General features: G+C 40.2%; 1 protein-coding gene across 6 annotated transcripts in view; it reads left to right on the plus strand.

The window, feature by feature from the left end:
- Positions 1 to 24,594, plus strand: part of PPARG (peroxisome proliferator activated receptor gamma) — a 196,232-nt gene that overhangs the window by 161,550 nt on the left and 10,088 nt on the right. For all 6 annotated transcript variants that reach the window (XM_064362035.1, XM_021675645.2, XM_021675636.2 and 3 more), the window contains 2 exons: positions 6,142 to 6,341; positions 17,323 to 17,773. In XM_064362035.1, the coding sequence (XP_064218105.1) occupies positions 6,142 to 6,341; positions 17,323 to 17,773 (651 nt within the window). The remainder of the gene's footprint in view (positions 1 to 6,141; positions 6,342 to 17,322; positions 17,774 to 24,594) is intronic.

Below are 24,594 nucleotides of genomic sequence, written 5' to 3' on the forward strand. Positions count from 1 at the left end.
AACAATTTATTGACCAACAGCCATGTGAAAAGCACGCGTTATATATGTCTTGTTTACGTGCAGCAAACATATACAAAGTGGAAAAATTGACCATAAGACATAGCCTTACTAATTGTCAAAAGCCTGATATGATTGCAAAGTCATCCCTTAGATGTGGAAAGACAAAATATTGTTAATAAGACTTGTCTTATTTCATTCTTCTATTTTCCATTCATTTATTATTTTGAAAACCTGCTTTAATTAACCTTTGCAACTAAGTAGCATTTGTCTTTAATGCTCCTAGAATTAGGTAGATGTTTTAAAAACATGTAGATTAATTGTTTCTTAGCATTATACCCAGATCCAAAAAGCAGGACATCTAACTATTCCATGTGTGTTGGGTAATATCAGTACTAAATACGCAATACAGAATCTATGACATGCCAGTAGTAGCTACATTCAACTCAATAGAAGTTTGTTTATATTAAAGGAATGCTAATAAACTTTCCCAGAAGTTAATGAGTCTCTATCAAATCTACTCTTCCTGAAGGGAGCCTACCAGTTCTGATATTACATTGATATATATGTGTGTGTGTGTGTGTGTGTGTGTATATATATATATATATATATATTTTTTTTTTTTTTTACCAAGATACCAGATTTCTCTGTAGGTGATTATTTCAAATAGGAAACTGTGTAACTATGTGCCAGTGTTCTGGAAGTTGCTCTATGTGACAGGTGCCAGATCTGTAGAACAGACAGAATATATTTTTTCAAGCTTCAAAAACTAGACAAACACTGCTTTTAAAAAGAGAGCAGAGTATGTTCTTGAGTACGATGTAGACATGTGTAGAACTTTAGAGCTAAATTTAGAGCTAGAGGAAGGAACCTTTAGAATTTTCTTTTCTAAGTTCCTCATTCAGTGGATAAATCAGTTGAAGACCAGAGAAGTTCAGTAATGTTCTGAAAGCCTCATAGCTAGTTTGTCACTGAGCTGAAGCTAGAAATTAAACTTCCTGACTGCATTCAGTGCAGCATTCATTCCCCTGCTTTCCAGAGAGGCCAAAAGTTCTCACTCAGTGACTCACAGTAAGACATGAAGCATTTTCCTTTTAAGATTAATCAGCAGTGGTAGAAGATTTGGAAAAATACACTTGTATATAAGCACACTCAGCCTTTATATGTCTGACCCCCAATCCAGAATGTTCATCTTCTATTGCTAAAACTCTCACTTCAGTCTTACAGGAAACACCTCCCAACCTCCACCACTTTCCTCTTCTTGGTTGTCAGATTCTCCTTGTAAAGGGTAGAACCTGAGGCTCAAGAATTGCTTAACTAAAAAACACTATCTCCCAAACAATTTAAAGTCAGAAAGATAGAGATAGAGATAGACAGGCAGACAGATGCATAGATTAATTAGGTTTTCAGAGTCTGCACTCTCTCTGTGGGAGAGTCAGCGTGCCATGACTACCAACTTGGTCTAGAACCCACAGCAGCCATAGTTACCAAGACCACAGCAGTAAATCTGTGTTTATGAAGCATTGCCGTGTGCCCGGCACTGTGCTAAACTCTTTGTGTGCCTCCTCTCATCAGCCCACATTAGGTAGATAGGTACGATTATGTGGGACTCAAAAGCAACAAAATAATAAAACTGGCTTTTCCCCCTTAAAAACTGTATGTGTGCCTCAGCTGAAGAAACAAAAAGTATGCACATAAAAATCCTTATTTTCTGTACAACTTCAGATTTTTGTATGTGTTATGCGAATTTAGTCTCATCAAATAGGATCTATTTTTCATTCCTTTTATGAACCTCTGGTGGGTAAAAATGCTAAAATCACCTATATAATTGGTTGCACTTGTAGTTAAATGGAGCCTAATTTGTAGCATGGGCATTTAACAAATACAGATAATTTATTCATTAGAGTTAGCCTTTGGGGGAAACTTCAACTTATAAAAATACATTTTAGTGAGATTATAGCAGAGGGATTTTACTTTAATATATCCTAATTCTAAAATGGTTGTTAGGGGTGTTTTTTGGTTATATTTATTAGGCTGTAGAAAAACAGGACTAGCAAGTTTAGTAAGTTGCTATCTTGGTCGTTTGTTCATTTTTAACTTTTTTTGATTATACATTAGGAAACAGTTGTTTTTCTAGGTGTGTAAACTTTTGCGTATGTTTATAGCCTCTTACCTGTAAAAATTGATCAGAGCGAACCATGCCTGGCAAACAATAATGATTCAATAATTGTTCGTTGAGGTAAGAGACAGTATTGTGTGGTCTGTGAAATAACAAAAGTTCAGGAGCAGCAGATAGTTGGTGATTCTAGTCACCTCTATTTTGTTATAGGATAACTGATTTTCTCTGAGTTTTACACCAAAATTCTTCTTTTAATACGGCTTAATTATTACTCAGTGCTTTGTTCATGATCATTTTTCAAAACTTCCTAATGTACATAGTGTCTCATCTTCTGTCTGTTCTTAAACCTGATATTTTGGAGTTTAATCCATCAAACCTTTATTGTTAACCTACTACGTGTATTTTGTTACACCTAGGAGCAAAGATGAGAAAACCTGTTACTCATATAATTTGTATTCACATAGAATAACTGATATAAACCAACATCATAGTATAGTAACAGTTTAATATATGAGCTAATGTATGCATACACCAGGAGCCCAGCTAAATAATTTTTAATTTTAATTTTATAGCTTTTAATTTTATAAAAAGGAAGCTTCTTATAAACTGTCCCAAACCCCAGGTTTTTTATATACTCCTAATTGAGTGGAGGGATGGCCCATCAAAATGTCCCATGGAGGACATATAATGTCAGAAGTTACCAAGTAACTCTGATATGCTCTGCCTTCCCTATCCTCCCCACTCCTCAGTTGGAAACTGCTGGTGAATAGGAAATGAACATAGTACAGCCATCCCTCCTTATTCCCTGGGATTGGCTCCAGGACCCACTCAGATACCAAAATTTCTAGATGCGCAAGTCTCTGATATAAAATGGTATAGTATTTGCATATAACCTACACACATCCTCCTGTATACTTTAGATCATCTCTAGATGACTTACAATATCTAATACAGTGTGAATGCTGTATAAATAGTTCTTATGGCTAGGTGCCATGGCTCATACCTATAATTCCAGCTCTTTGGGAGGTGGAGGCAGGAAGATCCCTTGAACTCAGGAGTTCGAGACCAGCTGGGCAACATGGTGAAACCCTGTCTCTACAAAAATTAAAAATTAATCAGGCATGGTGGCACACACCTATAGTCCTAGTTACTCAGGAGACTGAGATGGGAGGATCGATTGAGTCCAGGAGGTTGAAGCTGCAGTAAGCCATGATTGTGCCACTGCACTCCAGCCTGGGCAACAGAATGAGACCCTGTCTCAAAAAAAAAAAAAAGTTGTCATACTTTATTTTTTAAATTTGTCTTTTTTTTTTATCATTGTTTTATTTATTTATTTTAGAGATGGAGTCTTGCTGTGTCACCCAGGATGGAGTGTAGTGGCTCTGTCACGACTCACTGAAGCCTCAAACTCCTGAGCTCAAGGGATCCTCCCACGTCAGCCTCCTAAGTAGCTGGGATTACAGGTGCACACCACCATGCTCAGCTAATTATTTTTATTTTTATTTTTGTGGAGACGGGGTCTCTCTCTGTTGCCCAGGCTGCTCTCAAATTCCTGGCCTCAAGCAATCCTTTCATTTTGGCCTCCCAAAGTGCTGGGCTTACAGGTGTAAGCCACCGTGCCCAGCCCATATTATTTTTTATTGGTTCTTTTTTCCAAATATTTTCAATCCACAGTTGGTTGAGTCTGCAGATGTGGAACCTGCGGATATGGAGGGCCAACTGCGTAAGAAATTCTAACTGAGCAAAGTGGTCAGGAGGTTCACAGAGGATTTTGAAGGAATATGCTATCTGGAGTTTTCCTTTCATTTTATTTCAAAATATAGTAGACAAGGACTTAACATGTGCCAGAAATTGTACTAAGTGCTAAGGATACAATAATGAACAAGATTCCTGCCTTTGTGGAGATAATGTGGCAAGGGAGGAAAGAAAACATTATAGATTAATTCCTGTGATCAGTGCTATGAAATGAGGTCATATCCTGAGGGACCCAGACAAGCCTAGCGACAGGGGTTGGGGTCACTAGTAGATAAGAATATGAACAACCATCAGCCCCAGTGGAACAACACAGAAAGAAAATGGGGAAGAGTGAGTAGGGAAACAGAATTTTTGACCAAAACCTACCAATTTAAAGGTTTCAATATGAAGGGGCCATGTACCAAGGATATATTTACTAAAAGTGTCTAAATATAGGCTAATTTAATTTAAAGGAATCCCAACTGAGAGGTAAGATTTTCTTCCTCTCTGACTCCCAAGTCTGGTCTTTAAGGAGGCCCCTAAAAAGCAATAGTTGTATTAGTGATAAAGTTTATTTAGGGTCAACTGAAATGAATTTATGAATTTGAGACTCAAGGTATGTGTCAGCTTCTTCTTGTGAAAATCCAAGGTAATATTCACTGAGTACTCAAATGGGAGCGTTGTCATGTGCTGTCATGTCTCATGGTAAAAATGCTACCCTTAGCATAATAACATATAAAAGAACCATGTCTGGCTGGGCGTGGTGGTTCACGCCTGTAATCCCAGCACTTTGGGAGACTGAGGTAGGCAGATCACTTGAGGTCAGGAGTTTGAAACTAGCCTGGACAACACGGTGAACCCCTATCTCTACTAAAAATATAAAAATTAGCAGGGCTAATAAAAATTAGAACCATCTCTTTGTTCTGGGATTCAGCAACCTTTTTTTTTTTTTTTTTTTTTTTTTTTTTGAGGCAGCGTTTTGCTCCATCACCCAGGCTGGAGTGCAGTGGCGCAATCTTGGCTCACTACAACCTCCACCTCCTGGATTCAAGCGATTCTCCTGCCTCAGCCTCCTGAGTAGTTGGGATTACAGGTGCATACCACCACACCAGGCTAACTTCTGTATTTTTAGTAGAGACAGGTTTCACCACGTTGGCCAGGCTAGTCTCAACTTCTGACCTCAGGTGATCTGCCCACCGCGGCCTCCCAAAATGTTAGGATTACAGGCTTGAGCCACTGCACCTGGCCTCAGCAACCATTGACTGAGACCACTGACTGCTAGGGACATAAACGAATATGACAGTCTCTCCACTCAACGAGCATATAATCTAGGGAAGCCAACCACCATAAAAACACACAGCTGTGATACAACATGGTGAGTTTAAGAGCAGAGCTGTGTACCAGACATGATGGCCAGGTACCCTTATTATGGGAAACACAGAGCCCAAAGTGTGCTCCCAAAGAAACATGATTCAAAATAATATTTTGTTGAACATATTGGTAAGAAGGAAAAAAATATATCTGAGATGAAAAGTTACAGATTATTTTTTCCCCAATTAGTCCCCACTAACCCCTCTTATGTGTTCCTCATTGCTTTTCTTTCTTTCATCATCATCTTTCACACTTCCTCACCCCACAAGCAGCCAGATGGTAAGGATATTGTCTTTCTGACAAACGTTATTAAGTGGTAACTCTGGAGAGCGGGAGGATAACTATGGCTTCTCTCTTACATGTAAACATGCTCTCTGGGCTAGTAAGATGTAATAAGGCACCACCCATATTTCTTTTTAACAAGGACAAACAGATCGTACAAACTCCCTGAGAACAAATCCTATGTCTGTACAACTTTGAATTCTGCACAGCTCCTTACTTTAATTTATGAAATGTGTTGATCCTTCTAGTGCCTGACCTTAGATCAAGTACTGGGGATACAAAGAAGGTGACCTTGGAATTGGGTATTGAGGGATGAGTAGGAGTTGGTTCTCAATTATTTTACATCCCAGTCGACATACTTTCCTCCCTTTGCTAAACTCTTGAGAATTATTTTGCTTTCTCAGCAAGATTATGCATTAACTTTTAAAAATTAAAGTGAACAGTTTAATTTTTGCTGATGGTCTGTGCTACTTTTGTGAAATAAAAACATGATCAAAGTGGTAGACGGAAACCAGAACTCGAGAGCAGTGGAGGAGGAGGGATTTCTACTGTGTGGGAACAAGGGCTGGGAGAGCACAGTGTATGTTTGGAGCAGTAGTGATCCAATGATTCATCCTGTCATTCCTCTTCCTCTATAGCCATCAGGTTTGGGCGGATGCCACAGGCCGAGAAGGAGAAGCTGTTGGCGGAGATCTCCAGTGATATCGACCAGCTGAACCCAGAGTCCGCTGACCTCCGGGCCCTGGCAAAACATTTGTATGACTCATACATAAAGTCCTTCCCGTTGACCAAAGCAAAGGCGAGGGCGATCTTGACAGGAAAGACAACAGACAAATCAGTTAGTTCTCTTCTGCTGTCTTCATTGGGGGAGGTGGGGAGTTGTTTTGTTTTTTTTTTCTTTGGGTAAATGGTTTACTGCACAAAAATGCACATGCAGAATATTGTTCAACTGTTGGCTGTTAACATATTACAGGCTGAGTCTGAAATGCAGGAAGTGTTTTCAGATAGCATAAGTAAACATTATTTTGAAGAGGGAGAAAAGTCCTCCGAGTTCTAACAAAGTCTTGGAGAATAGTGTAAGAATGTATTGGTCATCCTAACTTTAATGAATGAACTTAAGCCCCCTCAGCCTATCACCCTTTTTTAGGATCCATCTCTTTTCTCAATATCAAAATAACTGGCTACAGCAATATTCATTCAAGCAGCCTTCCTTTCCTCTGGGAAAAGCCCAACCTAGGTTTAGAAAAGATATTCAATCCCACTATTTCACCTTTCAGAACTACCAGAGTTACCTCTTATGAAGTTCAACATGGGGCATAAAAATAGATTCTAGATATTATGTTACCTTTCTTTCCTATAGCATTCTATTGATTATTCTGGGGCAGCTGGAAGCTCTATCCTTTTATTACATATGTGAATTTTATCTTCTGCAAGGCTCTGAGCTGCCTGGGCCACTTCAGTGGACTCTCCAACGTCTGTTCACTCATTGAGCAGCACCATTTAGAAAACCCAGGATGGGTTGTAATTGTTACTGAGTTAGGTTTTTCAAACAGCAGAGCCCTTTCCTGACTGGAAACTGAGAAAACAACATGGAATTATGTTAGAACAAAATTGTACATGAATTCTAGTCCCAACTCTGCCATCAGCTTGGACCGTGGCCTGGATCATGCCTGTGTACCTCCGTTTTGTTTGTTTGTTTGTTTGAGATGGAGTCTCCCTCTGTCACTCAGGCTGGAGTGCAGTGGTGCGATCTTGGCTCACTGCAACCTCTGCCTTCCGGGTTCAAATGATTCTCCTGCCTCAGCCTCCCAAGTAGCTGGGACTACAGGCGTGCGCCACCACACCCAGCTAATTATTTTGTATTTTTTTTTTTTTTGAGGCGGAGTTTCGCTGTTGTTACCCAGACTGGAGTGCAATGGCGCGATCTCGGCTCACCGCAACCTCCGCCTCCTGGGTTCAAGCAATTCTCCTGCCTCAGCCTCCCGAGTAGCTGGGATTACAGGCATGTGCCACCATGCCCAGCTAATTTTTGTATTTTTAGTAGAGATGGGGTTTCACCTTGTTGACCAGGATGGTCTCGATCTCTTGACCTCGTGATCCACCCGCCTCGGCCTCCCAAAGTGCTGGGATTTTAGGCGTGAGCCACCGCGCCCGGCCTATTTTGTATTTTTAATAGAGATGGGGTTTCACCATATTAGCCAAGATGGTCTTGATCTCCTGACTTCGTGATCTGCCCCCCTCAGCCTCCCAAAATGCTAGGATTACAGGTGTGAGCCACCATGCCTGGCCTGTACTTCAGTTTTTAACGACAGGGTCTGGTTTTGATTCTGATGTCTGCACAGTGCTCCTAGGGCAGTAAGAATTGCAGAACACATTCAGAAGACACTGTCCTAGCCATGGAAAGCCCTTGTATGCAGTCATTTATTTTCACATGAACACTTTCCGGAGAGCTATGCAATTTCTTGATAGATATGTTTAACTTTTCCCCATTAAGATATATTGTTGGGAAAATCTCATTACCCTTTCATGCATTTTGATGACTATCCCAAGATGGTAGTTCTTCTGTTTAGCTATACCATTTAGTGGGAGTAGAATCAGTTAATAGAAAAAGAAAGCTTATGGCATAGAGCCATATGCTGATAAGGACAATGAGTTTTCTGATTTGCAAAGAGATCTTTGATATCTCAATATACCTAGATCCAATTCTTTACAGTATAAAAAAAAACCTTGCACATTTATTAGATTCGAGCCACATGGCCTCCTGACCACTGCTATTATTATCCTCTTTATTTTAGAGATGAGGAAAATAAAGTCCAGAGAGGTTAAACATTTTGCCCTAAGATCTCACAGCAAGTGTGTGGAAGACCTGGGACTCTAATGCAGGTTTTCTGACCTCTAGTTCAGAGCATTCGTAGCATGCTAGCCCCTTAGCACCACAGTACTTGAGGAAACTAGTCATTCCAACTTGCTGGCCTTGAGAAAACTTCGCCCTGAGAAAACTTTCTGAGTATGATTTTTTTTTTCCTCAATTTTTAGAACAGTAGGAATTCTTCACCTCATCTGCTATCCCAACATGTTCACAATTGGAAAATTTTTGTGCTATTTTGATTCTTTTCAAATTACAAAAGTCCTTGACTAGAACTACTGGCTTTTACATGGACAGGACTGCACTACACTGATGATCATAAAACTCATTTGTTCAATGAGAAACTTGGCCATAGCAAATAAAAAATAAATTAAGACCTCTGCATAGCTGATTGGACTACGGAAAATAAGCCATTCATGCCCAGGAAGAAAAAATAAAAGGATTGCTGAAAAGGAAAGAGCCCTAAAGCAAACTATTTACAGTTTTGGTTAGGTTTTTTTTCTTATTTTTATTTATTTATTTATTTATTTTTGAAATGGGGTCTTGCTCTGTTTCCCAAGCTGGAATGTCTTGTTATATTGCCCAGACTGGCCCTGACCTCCTGGGTTCAAGCAATCCTCCCAAAGAGCTGGTATTACAGGTGTAAGCCACCAGCCATGGTTAGTTTTCATCAACTGCTTTCTTACCTTCTTTTCATCCTCCAATCCATACCTGCAATCCTTATTAGAAATCCTATCAACTTAATAGTACCAGAAAGTCAGGCAAAAGACACACACACAAAAAAGCCTCAGTGGTCAAGAACTTAAAAGTACAATACTGGTGTCCAACCTGCTCTTATCTGTGTTACTCGAGGACACACTCAAGATACCTCACTCCAGTTGACCCCGTGGCTCCAAATCTTTGAGTTAAAAAATAAAATACATGGAGATTCTTTATGGAATAAGTAGGAATTAAGCTTTTTAAAGGAAAGGGCTGCAAAATACTTGATTATGGGCTCCTCAAGTTCAGAGGCCAAGCATTTGTCATTTTCTTCCCTATAGTAACTAGGACTGTCTCTTGCCCCTAAATAATTACTCAGACTGTATTTGCTTAATTGAATTAAACACGGTTGCCTATGCCCTTTGAAATTCTGGACTTTCAACAGAGGGCCTCTAGCCCAATATTTACTTACCAAACTGGACATCATTGATGATCTGGATTCAGGCAGAATTGCCTCTAGTTAGGATCTGGAAAAAGACAGACTGGGCCAAATTAAAAGAATCCATTCACTGATGACATAAAACTGAACTACAATTGTTTGGCACCCTATTTTCTCCTTATCTTGCAAAATCAAATTAAGCGCTAGTGGAAAGAAACAGTTTAGAGAGAAATATGGGAGTTAAAAAAAAATCCAAAATGTGATTTCCAATGAGACTAGAGATTTGTTCTTTATCTACATAGTCATGCTATTCATTTGATAGCATCTATCTCAGGGGTGTTATGTTATCTCTTGGCCAGGACTCATGAAAGTTAAGATTTGCGTTGATAGGAAAAGTTTTGCAGAAATGTGGACTCTTGAGAGGTATACAAAAGTGGCCGTGGCTGCGCAGCAGAGCAATTTGAGTTCCTTATACACCCTGCTTGAGACTGATGTCATTAGTGTTAGTTAGGCCAAGGCTGGGGGAGGCTACTCAGAATAGCTACTCAGAATAGTGGGCGACAAGCTACCCAGAACCTTTGGAAAAGGAAATGAGTTGATTGAAGAGGCCATTCTTTAAATGTATCTTACTGCTCCATTTCACCTTTACCTATTGTAGAATGCTCGCTGCCCTCTCAGCATTTGCCTCCAGGCAGACCAAGACTTCTTCCTTTCCCCAACTAAACTTCCTTCTCCTGTATCTTATTCCCTAGGGCCACTTGCACCTTTCAAAATGGATACATTAAATGCTCTTGCTCCCCTTCTACCAACTTTAACATCATGCCTTTGGTGTATGATACCCTACTTTTCATTGTTTTGCCTAAATAAGAGTTTGCTTGGGAATTTTAGGCTCAGGGCCAGGAAAAGATGGGATATGGAATAATCAGGTACAGATTGCCGGACAGGAAATTTTAGGAGCAATAGACCTTTTTAGCCACCCTCAGTGGGATGGAACTGACTCCCCACTACCTATTTCCCTTTCAATGGCTTGCTCCAGCCACAGCCCCTTGTTTGAGAGATCTTTCTGCACTTTGAAAACCATGTGCATGCCAGAACTAGGTGCTATGTTTCGTGAAGGCAGTTTGATAACTGAATGGACTTTGGAAGTGCCCAGTGTTTGACTATTACCCTGGTGCGATGATCACACTGGGTGTATCACTGTCACATGATCCCATATTTGTTGATGAAAATAAACAGAGAGTGGTTTTCAAAAACTATTTGCAGTGCCATAGTTTGTCATAAAACAATAAATAGAAAAACGCTTGGTGTGCCTGCCAACTTTTCACCCCCTATCTAAGAGATGGTGAAGCTCTGACTGCACTCTATCTGCAAATAAGGAATAAAACTTTTTATTTGTGCTGTATTGGACTTTGGGTTCCAAAGCATGACATTGTTTGTTGTAGGTACATGTGGAGTCACTGTTTTTATAATTATAAGAGCAAACTGGTACCATTGGAAAAATGGTCATTCTAAATAGTGTGTGAAATATGAAACTAGTGAAGAGTAAAATCAATATGGAAATGTAAACTTTTATGAAAACATTTCCTTACCCATTTAAGTTTGTGCGTTCTCAAATTTACAATGGCTGTCAAACCCAGTGACTCAAAGCTATTGGAAAGATATCTGTCCTTTTAAATCCTACACTTACAGCTAAACAACCTATGGGCTTTTCCCTTTATCTCTGGAAAAGACTGAGTGAGCTGGAATTTGCTCCCCAAAGGAAAGGTATCAGGCAGAATCCTCAGAGAAAGGGGCTTAGGGACCCCAGTAGAAATAAAATCAGGATAGTAATGCCAATTCATTTCCGGGGCTGCTGGAGAAGTTAGGCTTCTGGGATCATTCATCCATGTATCAATATTAATAAAATAAATTCTTCTATTGCCAGGACTGTCAGGAATAGCTAAAGATATAAAAGATCTGAACCAGTCTGTTCTTTCAGAGAATAAGTTAAAAATAATATTTTCTGGAGTTAAGAAGAAAAGCACTTGGATTTTTTTTCCCAATGGCTGGACTCAGTTGGCCAATACCCTTGTTTGCCCTCTGAGTAACTCTTTGGCTGGCAATTGATTTTTTTTTTTTTTTTTAAGAACTGTGGTTATGTGCTAGGTCATTAGAGTGTGAATAAGTCTTCATATTAAGTTTTCATTTGTTTGTCTCAAATCTCTAAACCATGCAGGAAAGCAGAATAACTTTTGACAGCTTTCAAACTTCACTTTTTTCACACACAGCATTCCACCAGCACCTCTAGGAAACAGTTGTCCAAAAGGCACTGCCTCAGGACCCCAGCATGTAAGAGCATTAGTTTAAAAGCTCCAGTTCATCCTGGAATAATCGTTTTAAAAGGAAAAAAAGAAGTGGGGAAGTCCTGTAGAAAGCAATGGAAAGGGAAAAGTTCTCAACTCAGAATCAGGGCTTAGATTCTAGTTCCAGGTTTGCTATAAATGGCACTTTGACTTTGAAATGTCTCTGGCTTCCATTTATTCATTAGTCAGAGAATGATGGGGCAGATTATTTCTGAAGACCCCTATGTCCTGTAAATCTCATGGTTCTCAACAAGAGGGAAACAGGAACAACAGGGGCAGAAACCAACAAGAGGCTGAGGAAACCAAACCAATGAGGTTTGGACCGAGGAGAGCTGTGTGTGTCAAAGGTGATGAAAGTCAGAAGTATAAAAAGGAAAAAGGAAACAAAATTAAGAAGATGAGCCCTAAGAATTCAGTGGTCTTCCCTGGTAAAGCTAAGAACATCAGGAAAGCCACACTTGATGAGGCCTACATTTTTCCAAGCCAGTTTTTACTCTGACAGGGTTAACTACCAAGCGATTGTTTAAGAGAGGGCAGAGTGGTTGACTACACTCATTCAATCTGCCAAATTAAAAAAGTCACCCAGGCCGGGCGCGGTGGCTCAAGCCTGTAATCCCAGCACTTTGGGAGGCCGAGGCGGGTGGATCACGAGGTCAAGAGATCGAGACCATCCTGGTCAACATGGTGAAACCCCGTCTCTACTAATACAAAAAATTAGCTGGGCACGGTGGCGCGTGCCTGTAATCCCAGCTACTCAGGAGGCTGAGGCAGGAGAATTGCCTGAACCCAGGAGGCGGAGATTGCGGTGAGCCGAGATCACGCCATTGCGCTCCAGCCTGGGTATCAAGAGCGAAACTCCGTCTCAAAGAAAAAAAAAAAAAAAAAAAAAAAGTCACCCAGAATACCCTGTGCTTTATGAGTGATTTTCATGTTTATCTCCCTTAGCTTGCTATTTTGTTATTCAAAAGGAGTGTAAACTTAGAGCATTCATGTATAATACCTTTCATAACTCATATATTAAAATGCTGATGTTATTAGATCACTCAGGAACACTACTGTTGTAATTCTCCATTCAAAAAGGTAAAAAAAATTATTACTCTGTTTTCATAATTAATCCTATTTGCCCCATTGTCTTTGTATTCTACAAAGAAAGCATGCCATAGATCTATAATTGAATTTACTCATCTATATAAAACAGTACTTTTAATCCCATCCTAAAAATCAAAATATATTTTTGAAAATCAAAATATGTCAAAATTGAAAATCAGAATGTGTCAAAATATTGAAAATTGAAATATATCAAAATTCATTATATTTGATGTATCCCTCAAAAAACTGATTTCTCCTTTCAGAAATTGTTTTGTTTTTCTGGAAAAACGCGTAGGTTCAAATGCAGCTTTCTTCATTCTGTTCTGGTCTGTCCAGTATATGAAAAGCACAAGTGCAAAATGACCAGTGACAGGTTCACCATGAAGCTAATGAAGCTTAGGCTTCGGGGCCCTTCCCTTGTGCAGAGCTCCTTCCAATGCTTGGGGAAGGCCCCAGGCAATTTTATTCTCATAATTTGTAATATTTTCCTTAGAGAGGCCCCACTACTGTGTACATTTTACACCCCACAAAACCTGAATGCGCCCCATCATGTCCTAGGTGTAATCTTTCTTTCTTATCCAGCCATTTGATATAGTGTCTGAAGATAGATACACTGTTAGCCCCACACTAGAAGTGTAAAATCATTAAGACAAAATTTGAGAATGATACAGCTCCTATGTTGGCATCTTTGGGTAATACTGTCCAAGCTGATGGAAAGTATAAGGACTCCACTTTGCTCTGTAAAAAATACAGAAACACAACCATGGAAGTGTAGTATATTTGTATGAAACATTGTACCACATTTTGCCAAATGTCATGTTAAATTAATAATTCAAGATAAAATTACGCAGACCAAATTTGACCGGAGTTTTAACAGGTTCTCTCTCCGTAAAGCAGTCTGGCCACAATCTTATCACTAGGTTTGAGGGTATGGAGGTCCCCTGTGAAATATGAAAGTGATGCACAAGTGAACTGTCTGCAGTATAAGAATTGGTGAATGGTAGAAAGGCAGACCATGCCCACCCAGGGATCACTCTTGCAGTTTGACAAATCCACATGGAGGCTGAAAGAATCTATACAGTCTTCAGAAATGCCGTGAAAACAGTATAATCAGATATGACTAGGGGAAAAAAAACTGGTGTTCATTTGCATATTAACACCTAGAATTCTCTGCCAGTTCACCTCTTCTTCAAAATGCAGAAAGGATTAACAAAAACTGAAATGGGGATGGGCGCAGTGGCTCACGCCTGTAATCCCAACACTTTGGGAGGCCGAGGTGGGTGGATCACATGAGGCCAGGAGTTCGAGACCAGCCTGGCCAACACGGCAAAACCACGTCTCTACTAAAAATACAAAAAAAAAAAATCAGTCCGGCATGGTGTTGGGCGCCTGTAATCCCAGCTACTCTGGAGGCTGAGGAGAATCACTTGAACCCGGGAGGTGGAGGCTGCAGTGAGCCTAGATCTCACCGTTGTACTCAAACCTGGGCAACAGGAGCGAAACTCTGTCTCAAAAAATAATAAGAAAAAGAAAAAACTGAAATGGTTTGGCATGATGGTGGGGTGCTGATTCCTTTCTCTGTCCTTGAGTATTTACTGCCAGGAAATCCTGACCAACTTCAATTGCCAAGGGGTTAAAGTCACATTGTTGTTAAATTGGGAGAGAAAATTAGCAGGATTTTGTGCCCTATGTTCGACTATTACAGAGTTTCAAAAACAGGAACCTGGAGCTTTATATGAGGGGACAGGGGAAGTAAAGGGGAAGAGTGACAAGGGTGATTTATCAGGGCATAGTTCCAGATAAATCACTTACATGGAGGTGAAAGAATTTCATGCATATGTTCTGTGCCAAGAAGCCAAATGGTTGAGCAGAAGCTTGTCTGAAAGTTGAAGTGGGCAGTTCGGGGTCCAGTCTTTCCATATGTGAAAAGGCGATGATTTTATATTCGTGTTGTTTGTGTTACTGCATGTGCAGTTGGTCTTTTCAGGTGTCCAGACATCATTTTTTTCATGGCATTAAAGAAAGCCAATAAAGTCTAGTTGTGGTGGCTCACACCTGTAATCCTAGCACGCACTTAGGGAGGCCAAAGCAGAAGGATCACTTGAGCCCAGGAGTTCAAGACCAGCCCAGCGACATAGCAAGACCTCATCTCAAAAAAGGAAATAAATTTTTTAAAGTCAATATTTAATTAATATAAGTTATAATACACTATAAAATGCCTGGAGGACAAAGAAACACATTTTCTCTAGGTTCTGTGAAAGCATCATTATCCATTCAAATTTTTCTCATGATTAGAACCTGACGTTCTGGAAAAGTACAGTAAATTTTCATTAATGTACTTGCTTTCTCCCCTCTTTTATTCCTCCCATTATTAATATTAATCCTGAAAGGAAAGAAAATGGAAAAAACACCCAAGCAAAATGTCTAAGAAATACAGTAAGGACAATTTGGTCCCAATTTCCTTGAAAAATTAGAGCCACCAGGCAAACCTGTTTTGGGGTCCTCACATCTGTCCTCTTTTGGAGTTTGCTAAGTAGAACAGTTGAAGTGAATTTTTTGGTAACAAAAGTAAAAAATTCCAGAATAACTCCAGTAAATGGTGTTGATGTGACGTACAAGTTTGGAAATATTTAAGATCTAAGAGTCCTTAATGTTGGTGTTATTTCCTCCAGTGTAGAATAGACTTAATCTTTGGATGGAAATCATAGAGTTCCACAGAGATGAATAGAATCTCCAACCAGTGCATCTTGAAGCCGGCTGCCACAGCCACTCATGCACCTTCTCTCTGCCCATTCAGGAGACAATTCTCAGCATCTGTGCTCAAAAAAATCTTTAGTTTTAGTCCATCAGAGACTTCATGTTTGTCATGCATGCATACTCACACCTCTCCACACATATGCCCACCCCCGACACACATCCTGCTTCTGAGAAATGCAACTAGAATTTCCCCCAGAGAAGAGATGGAAACCCCTGATGAAAAAATTTAAGATCTAGGAAAGGTAAATGACTCTCCTTAAGTCACATAGTTCACCACAGAACCAAAGCTAGAACCCAGATACCCTCAGCTCTTCTTCCAGTGCCTTCAGGTACATAAGTGTTTGAACAGGATTCAAGGTTTGACTCCTATGTGTCATTCACTGTATCCAGTGTAAGTAAAAGGTTGCCCCTTAGAGCAGCCTTGAGAACTTCTCAGTGACTACAAACCTTTGGTTAGTTCTATACAAGGGAAGTCAGGAAAGATCATATCATGACCAAACAACTTAACTTTTGAAAACAGCCAATTGCAAACTTGAATAATTGGGGCATGTATTTTATTGATTGTTTAACCTGTAAGGACAGATATTTCAAAATATAAATTCAAAACCCTTTTTTGCCACTTTTTGCAGCAGTCCCCTACAGGCTTTCTATATCTGCTCTTTCTGAAATAGATGACTTCCAGAGCATTAAAAAAAGAAATAGAGGTTTTCTTGGTTCAGTAGCTCAAATCTGCTTTCAGAGTGATTTTGTAATACTTAAGCACATTTCATATGCACATAGTTTCATTTGTGATCTTAGAGGATGTCATCTAAAACTGAAAAGTTATTACCTGTGAAGGAGAACAAAGGAAAAGGAAAAAAAAATTAAGGGAAAAAAAAGTTTTTTAAACCTGAAAAGTTACTTTATGTTCAAGTGGGTATTTTCAACCCTGAGTTGTTTTGGTTGAAAGAAGGCTAAAAGTGTATTTCATTGAAAGCCAAGATAAACAGTAGATTTTGCATCATTTTAAAAACAACAATTGGCCGGGCACAGTGGCTCACACCTGTAATGCCAGCACTTTGGGAGGCCGAGGCAGGCAGATCACTTGAGGCTAGGAGTTGAAGACCAGCCTGGCCAATATGGCAAAACCCCATCCCTACTAAAAATGCAAAAATCAGCTGGGCATGGTGGTGGTGCCTGTAATCCCAGCTATTCAGGAGGCTGAGTCACAAGAATCATTTGAACCTGGGAGGTAGAGGTTGCAGTGAGCCCAGATTGTGCCACTGTACTTCAGCATGGGTGACAGAACAAGACTCTGTCTCAAAAACAAACAAATAAACATAAAAATCAACAATGAAGACTCCCCAAACAAGAGACATTGGGATTCTTGGCCAGTTATAGGCTAAGTGTTAGAGTATAAATTGAAGAGAAAGAAGACCGAAATTGGTGAAATACCTTTGGTCCCAGAAGACAATTAAGGTGAATAAAAGAACTTGAGAATACGTTCTCATTATTAAGCATCTTCAGCTTTAAAGATTTTAGTTAACAAAGCAAGTTTACATAAAGAAACAGTTTTCTGAACTGGGATGGCGTTCAGTGTAAGTTAGAACTCTCCAATTCAGCCACTTTTTCTTTGTTTTATTTGCAGCCATTCGTTATCTATGACATGAATTCGTTAATGATGGGAGAAGATAAAATCAAGTTCAAACACATCACCCCACTGCAGGAGCAGAGCAAAGAGGTGGCTATCCGCATCTTTCAGGGCTGCCAGTTCCGCTCTGTGGAGGCTGTGCAGGAGATCACAGAGTATGCCAAAAGCATTCCTGGTTTTGTAAATCTTGACTTGAACGACCAAGTAACTCTCCTCAAATACGGAGTCCACGAGATCATTTACACAATGCTGGCCTCCTTGATGAATAAAGATGGGGTTCTCATATCCGAGGGCCAGGGCTTCATGACAAGGGAGTTTCTAAAGAGCCTGCGAAAGCCTTTTGGTGACTTTATGGAGCCCAAGTTTGAGTTTGCTGTGAAGTTCAATGCACTGGAATTAGATGACAGTGACTTGGCAATATTTATTGCTGTCATTATTCTCAGTGGAGGTAAGATTTGTCTTTTGATCTTCTGTGAGAGAGGGTGGGAGGATGGTGGGATGGCCAAAAGAATTTTGGATTTCCTTAGTATTAGTCTGCGTTCATTGTCACATTAAGTGCCAATGGCATAATGCCATGAATCGTCACTACACGTGCAAAACACTGTACCAAGAAAGAATATCAAAGGTTTCCGCTATGAAGGCTATGGGTAACCCAGGATCTTCTCTTTCATCCCACAGAATATATTTTTTTCCAGTCAAATGCTCTCTTCTCCTTTTCCTTTTTCCTTTCTTTGTTTCCTTCTTTCTTTCCAGAAAGGAAGATTAGAGGCCAGTCTAATCTCTGTTTCCTGTAAGTAATGACATGTATAACTTTGCTTAAGACATTGTTGACTTGGCATAGAGAAGGTACTACTAAGTGTTTCTGGTCAAATCATGCTCCTGCCCTACCATCAGTAAGATATTACTTTGAATTGCTTTTCTGATATCAGAAATTAAGGAATACCTACTGACCTCCACCCACTCTCTTGTGTGGATTCCTCTGATGGCTCCCTTAAAGCACCTTTGTGAGGTAGTTGGTTGTGATTAAGAATGCAATGTGAACCGAACACACAACATAGAGATAAACTGAGTTATTTAGCAATTTGTTGTATTTTTGGCCTTGCAAGTACGTTATCTGACTAACCAGTTCCAAAAACCAGATTTTCTACTGAGTGTGACTTTTTTCTTTTCTTTTTTTGTTGTTGTTTGTTTTTTGTGTGTGGGGCAAGGCCTCACTCTGTCACCCAGACTGGAGTGCAGTTGCATGATCATAGCTCGCTGCAGCTTCTAACTGCATTTAGTAAGCTATGATCATGCCACTTCATAGAAGTAATACATGGCCATTTTAGTTGGGCTCAAGTGATCCTCCCACCTCAGCCTCCCGAGTAGCCAGGACTACAAGGGCACACCAACGTGCCCTGCTAATTTTTAAAATTTTTTTGTAGAGGTGAGGTCTCATTATGTTGCCCAGGCTGATCTTGGACTCCAGACCTCAAGCAGTCTTTTCGCCTTGGTCTCCCAAAGTGCTGGGATTGTAGGCATAAGCCACTACGCCCAACCTAAACCTTACCTTCATTAGCCTCTCATGAGAAGGTTTTACTTTCATCTCTCTGTATAAAAATTGTTTCTGAGTAGCGGGTTTTCCTGTTGAAGTGGACTTCATGTGAGCTTTTTATATGTACTCTATAGTGAATACTCTGTTTCTGAAAAAGCCATCAGGGGATAGTGGTAAACTGTGTATAACTGCACACTGTATTATAAAGAGCATGATCACTGTGTAGTCTTTTGTTGTCCAATTGAAAAGAGAATGTTTCTGAAATCAACTGCATAGTGCAGTAGTCATAAGAATAGCAAACATTTATTTAGTACTTGTTGTGTGCCAGGCAGTGTTCTAAGCACCTCATGCATATTTATTCAATCCTCACAACAATTCAGGGAAGTAAGGGCCATTTTACAAATGAGGAAACCAAAGCACTGAGAGGTTTTCTCATTTGCCTGAGGTCACGTGTCTAGCAAAAGATGGATCCAGGATTGTGACCCAGGCATGCTGGCTCAGACTCTATGCTCTTTACCATCACATCATGTAGAATACCGCCCTTTAAATGCCTAGGGAGCAAATAGATCACAATACGGCGTAGTTTACCTTTAGAGCCACAAGTCCAGGGTCAAGTTGTGATTTGCTTTAAAATAACTACTTGATATTATGTTTAATAGAACAAAAATATACTACCTGGCATGGTTTAATATATTGACCAAATCTACCTAAATTAATCCTTGACTCTCTAGTATATTTTATTAATTTGGCAAAAAAGGATGAGATTCCAGTATGTAAGAGGTTTGCCAGAAGAAAAATATTAAATTTTGAAAAATCAGATTAGAAAAACAGTTGATATTACTTATCTAGTATTTTATTTTACTTTATTATATTTTATTTTTTGAGATGGAGTCTTGCTCTTCTCGCAGTGGCTCAATCTCTGCTTACTACAACCAGGTTGTCTGCCTCCCAGGTTCAAGTGACTTCTGTGTCAGCCTCCCTAGTAGCTGAGATCACAGGCATGCACCACCACACCCAGCTAATTTTTGCATTTTTAGTAGAGACAGGGTTTTACCATATTGGCCAGGCTGGTCTCAAACTTCTGACTTCAGGTGATCCAACTGCCTCCGCCTCCCAAAGTGCTGGGATTACAGGCATGAGCCACTGCACCCAGCCTATTTATCTACGATTTTAAGGCACATTTTATTTTTAATAAAATTTGGAAATATACTAATATTTATTTCAAATATTTTTCCTAAGCTTACTATATATCCCATATCTGTTCTTTTCACTTAATCAGTTTCCTATATCATTACATACTCTTTGTTAATACTTTTTGTTAACTTTTTAAATAAAAGTAATACACAGTCATTTTATAATTGAAAGAGTACAGAAAGGTATAAGTGAAAACTAAAGGGCTTTGCACTCAGAATAAAATATAATTAACAGAGTCCTATTTACATGCACACTCATATATAGATATATACATACACGTATGTGTAAGTTCATAGCAGTTTGTATTCCTACCCACAGATACAAAGAGAAGCATTTGAAATGAGCCACTCAAAGATACTTAGTTTCGACTAGGCAAGGACTAGACAAGAAGCAGTCATGAGAATTCTGGGCTTTATGAAGTGAGATCTGAATCTCAGGCATCTATAGAGGATGAGATCCACCTCCCCAGTTATGCTTCATTAGAATAAGACAAAATTTCTCAGTTTTCCCTCCTATTCCAGATTTTCCATTCGGCTAAGCAAGAGGCTTTCATCTACTAAACAAATTTCTGATCCTACCCAATCTTAACAAGAGTGATTATTTCCTCCTCTGCAATTTATTCTAAAGTCTATCAATTGCTTTGGTTCAGAAAGAAGTGCATTTGGTAGGGATTCAGTTGGTCTCATTCCGAGCTAGCTTTGGATTCACAGAACTTCACTTCAGCAAAGGAACTTAAGGCCCCAGACTAAAAGGTGAACAAGATGTGCTTCAACTAAGAGCAGGTGGGGGTAAGGAATTGGGAATTAATGGGGGTATCCCTAGAAGACTCAAAGAGGAGATTTTTAGATGAAAGTAACTGATTTGACCCAACTCAGTATTTGCTGGGGAAACTGGAGTTGCTACCTAAGATTGCAGCCATTCAACTTCAGCCTTAAAAACTGCTGATACCATTTGATTTGGTACTTAGATTTGCCCGGGCTTAGCGTCTCTGCTGTTCACTCAGCTCTCAAACCAAGCTGCTGAGAACGATGACCTAGTTCTTCTGGAGTCTTTCTCTCCTGAGCTTGGGGGCAAGAATTAGACTAAATAAAAGGAACAGCAACCTATTCTAGAACCAAAGTTTAGGACTTGGTACCTTTTTGAGAACATTTCACGTACATACTCTCATTCGATCCTGACAGTGCTCCTGGGTTTTTGATTCTCATTTCACAGAAAGAAAAGTGAGGGTCATAGACTTAAGCAATTTGTCTAAGATCTAACAACTAGTGCCACAGTGTAACTAACATTGAAACCTAGGTGTCCTAACTATCCCCTCTGGTGCTGGCCAGTAGATTGTGGTCTATACGCTCACTCTTTGTGTTGGTGGCCACAACCTGCTCTCTCTTCACCGTATCCCTAAAGTAGGCCCGTAACTAGAAGCCAGGAACAGCACTTCCTTGGTCATCATGGTAAACAATAGCTTTCCTCGCACTCCCTAGTCTTACTGACAGGCTGGGCGGCGTCGAGAGTAATAAAACTGCCTCCAGCAAAGGCATGTTTGCAACTGGCGCCACAGCATCATGCCAGCCACCCTAGCAAACTCCCAAAACCTACCCGGCAGCCAAAGCCAAGTGTAAAACTCAGTGAAGCTGACAAGCCCCAGGACACTCTGGTGGATGTTTTGCCCCCTTGAGTGTTTGCTGTTTTGTGAAGAAAAAGTCTAGGCGAGTTCCAGCTGGAACTTTGCAACAGGCAAAAGCTCTTTTTGTTAATTCAAAACAGTTTGGAATCCATTTCAGTTCTTCCTGAGCCTCCAAGATACGGGGGAGGAAATTCACTGGATTTTACAATATATTTTTCAAGGCAAATTGCCATCAGTGTCCTAATGACAGAGAAGCTGCCGATACCACTACAATGGCCATACAGATGGCAAGTCATCCAGCCTCCTCCTGTACCCTCCTGAGTCTAGCTTGGTGATGCAAACCACCTTGAGGGCAGCTCCTTTTTCCAGCAGTCCTGGCACTGTCCCTTCTCTGTGAAGCCACTTTGGATGGCTGTTCGTGGCATGATCATTGACTTTTCTGCTGTTGAGTGAGCAAGGAGAATAGGGCAGAAGCAGGGGAATTGATCTCACTGCTATGCATTTATACATCAAAGAGGAGCAGGTATTCTATGTTAATTGGATAATACCTAGGTCTATCAGGTCAGTAACCTGGGGCTCCCCCATGGGTCTTACCAGATAGATAGATTTTTTTTAATTTTGTTGGAATTAAAGTAGAATCAAAGCCTAGTGCTAGCCCAGAATAAGTTACTCACAAATGCTTGTTGAGTGAATAATCATCCAAAATAATAATACTACTACCTACCATTCATTGAAAACTTCAGTGAGAGAGTCTGTGCTAGATACTTTATTACATCCATAATCTGTTTTTTGGTAGGAAGACTACATGGCTGAATACATGATCTTTTATTACCTCCATTTTATAGATGGAGAAAATGGAAACTTAAAGAGGTTAAGCAGTTTGCCGAAGGTCACAGAGCTACTAATTGATGAGGTCAAAGTTCAGCCAGGTCTCTCAAACTTTCAAACTGGTGCACTTAACCATTAGATCCTACTGCTTTTTGTGTATTGAGATGTAGAAGCATCTCAATTAATTGCTTCTGTTTTAGAGTTCTTTGGTGGTTATCAAAAACTGCCTATTTCCATATTGCCTCCAGATATTGTAATTAAGAATTTCCAAGGCCAGGCACAGTGGTTCATATCCGTAATCTCAATATTTTGGGAAACCGAAGTGGGAGGATCCCTTGAGCCCAGAAGTTTGAGACCAGCCTGGGCAACATAGGGAGACTTCGTCTCTACAAAAAATACAAAAATTAGCCAGGTATGGTGGCACATGCACTTGTAGTCCTGGCTCCTCTGGAGGCTGAGGCAGGAGGATTGCTTGAGCCCAGGAATTTGATGCTGCAGTGAGCTGTGATTGTGCCACTGCACTCCAGCCTAGGCAACAGAGTGAGACCCTGTCTCAAAAAAAATAAAAGAAAAGTTCCCAGATATTACTTATTAATATTAAATAAGTAATTCCCAGATATTACTTATTAATATTAAAAGCCCTCCTTGAGACACCATTTTAATCTGTCTAACAAAATTACACCCTAGGTTTTGAGAATTACTTGGGGAAGGAATAGGGGCTGGTGATAGGGCTGAAGACTGGCATTCTGGTCTTAAATTTGTTCAGCCAGCAGGCACCTGGAAATAATGGTACTGTTTGCAGAACTCCCCACAAAAATGGACAGTAAACTTTAAATGACTAAGTAAACACATCTCTGCTCAATCAGATACCATCTTATACTAGGTTCTAATATAGATACGTGGTTACAGAAAAATTTATGAGAGGAATGTTAAATTATTGAAATACCATCCAGTCCCTTCATTTCTTCCTACCCTTCAGAAACAAACACAATAACCCTGATGCAGCTGTCACAGCAGAACGCTCATTCCAGCTCCCAGAACACCAGTGTTCCATTGGCACTGAGTTTGAGGAGCACTGGGTTTGGGAGTATTCATCTCTCTTCCCTGTCCCACAGCTGCCCTTCAAAATCTTGAGTCTGTTCCCAGCTCTAAAATGGAAAGTGTCCTCTTCTCTCTGGAACAAAAGGCGGCGTGCGCTTGCTTGAATAGGCTGATGCTTTCCTGGACGAAACTCCGGCTTATGGAGCCTCTGATTCTGTACAGCCCAGGGCCTTCCACACCCTCTCGTCTGTTAGCATCTGCATTCCTAGTTAACTGGAGAGGAGACCAAACCCAAAATATCACAAAACATAGATATTATAAATGCTATATACAACACAGTTTCTCCCACCTCTCCTGTACCAGCTAAATATTTAGCTCCCTTATCCATAGAGTTTTTTTTGGACAAGACAGGCTGGTGCCTACATGATGAAAGTTGTTTTTCTCTTTTCTTGTAGTTTTGCAAATAAACAAGGATATCTGCTTTCTCTTGAGCAGGACAACAGCCAAAGAGTGTTATTGCATAGTTCCTGTCCCCTATCTGGGCTATGATTGCGTCCGAGAGTAATAGCACTTATTTATTAACTGGAAAAAAATTTGCGGGCACCTATGTTGTTTCTGCCTAGCTTGTGAGGCTCTTTTCTCAGACCGGCCCTCCTCAGCTAGTTGGCAGAATGGCTTTGAATAATGATTCGCTTTGACTTACCTAGAAATGTCCCGTTAGTTCACTATTTTCATAACCCCATAGACTTGGTTTGACAAGGGTGAGGTTTATTTATGAGTTCTCAACTGGCACCCAAATTCTAAAAACCAGAGAGCTGGGGGTGGGGATAGAATGATGGGGAGAAGATCAACCATCCTAGAACCATCTGGTACACTTTAAACATATACATATACAGGGCTTTGTTGTTTGTAAAATATAGAAGCGTCTTCATCTGTGACTGCTTGAGAAATAAAATCCCTTCCCCAGCCCAGGCATGGTAGGCTGGGATCACCCCAGTGAGTGAGCAAGCAATTGGATTTGACCTCAGAGACCTACCACGGGATCGAATGC

The sequence above is a fragment of the Aotus nancymaae genome, unplaced genomic scaffold (assembly GCF_030222135.1).
Source record: "Aotus nancymaae isolate 86718 unplaced genomic scaffold, 86718_ANA_hifiasm-v0.15.2.pri h1tg000046l, whole genome shotgun sequence".
NCBI lineage: Eukaryota > Metazoa > Chordata > Mammalia > Primates > Aotidae > Aotus > Aotus nancymaae.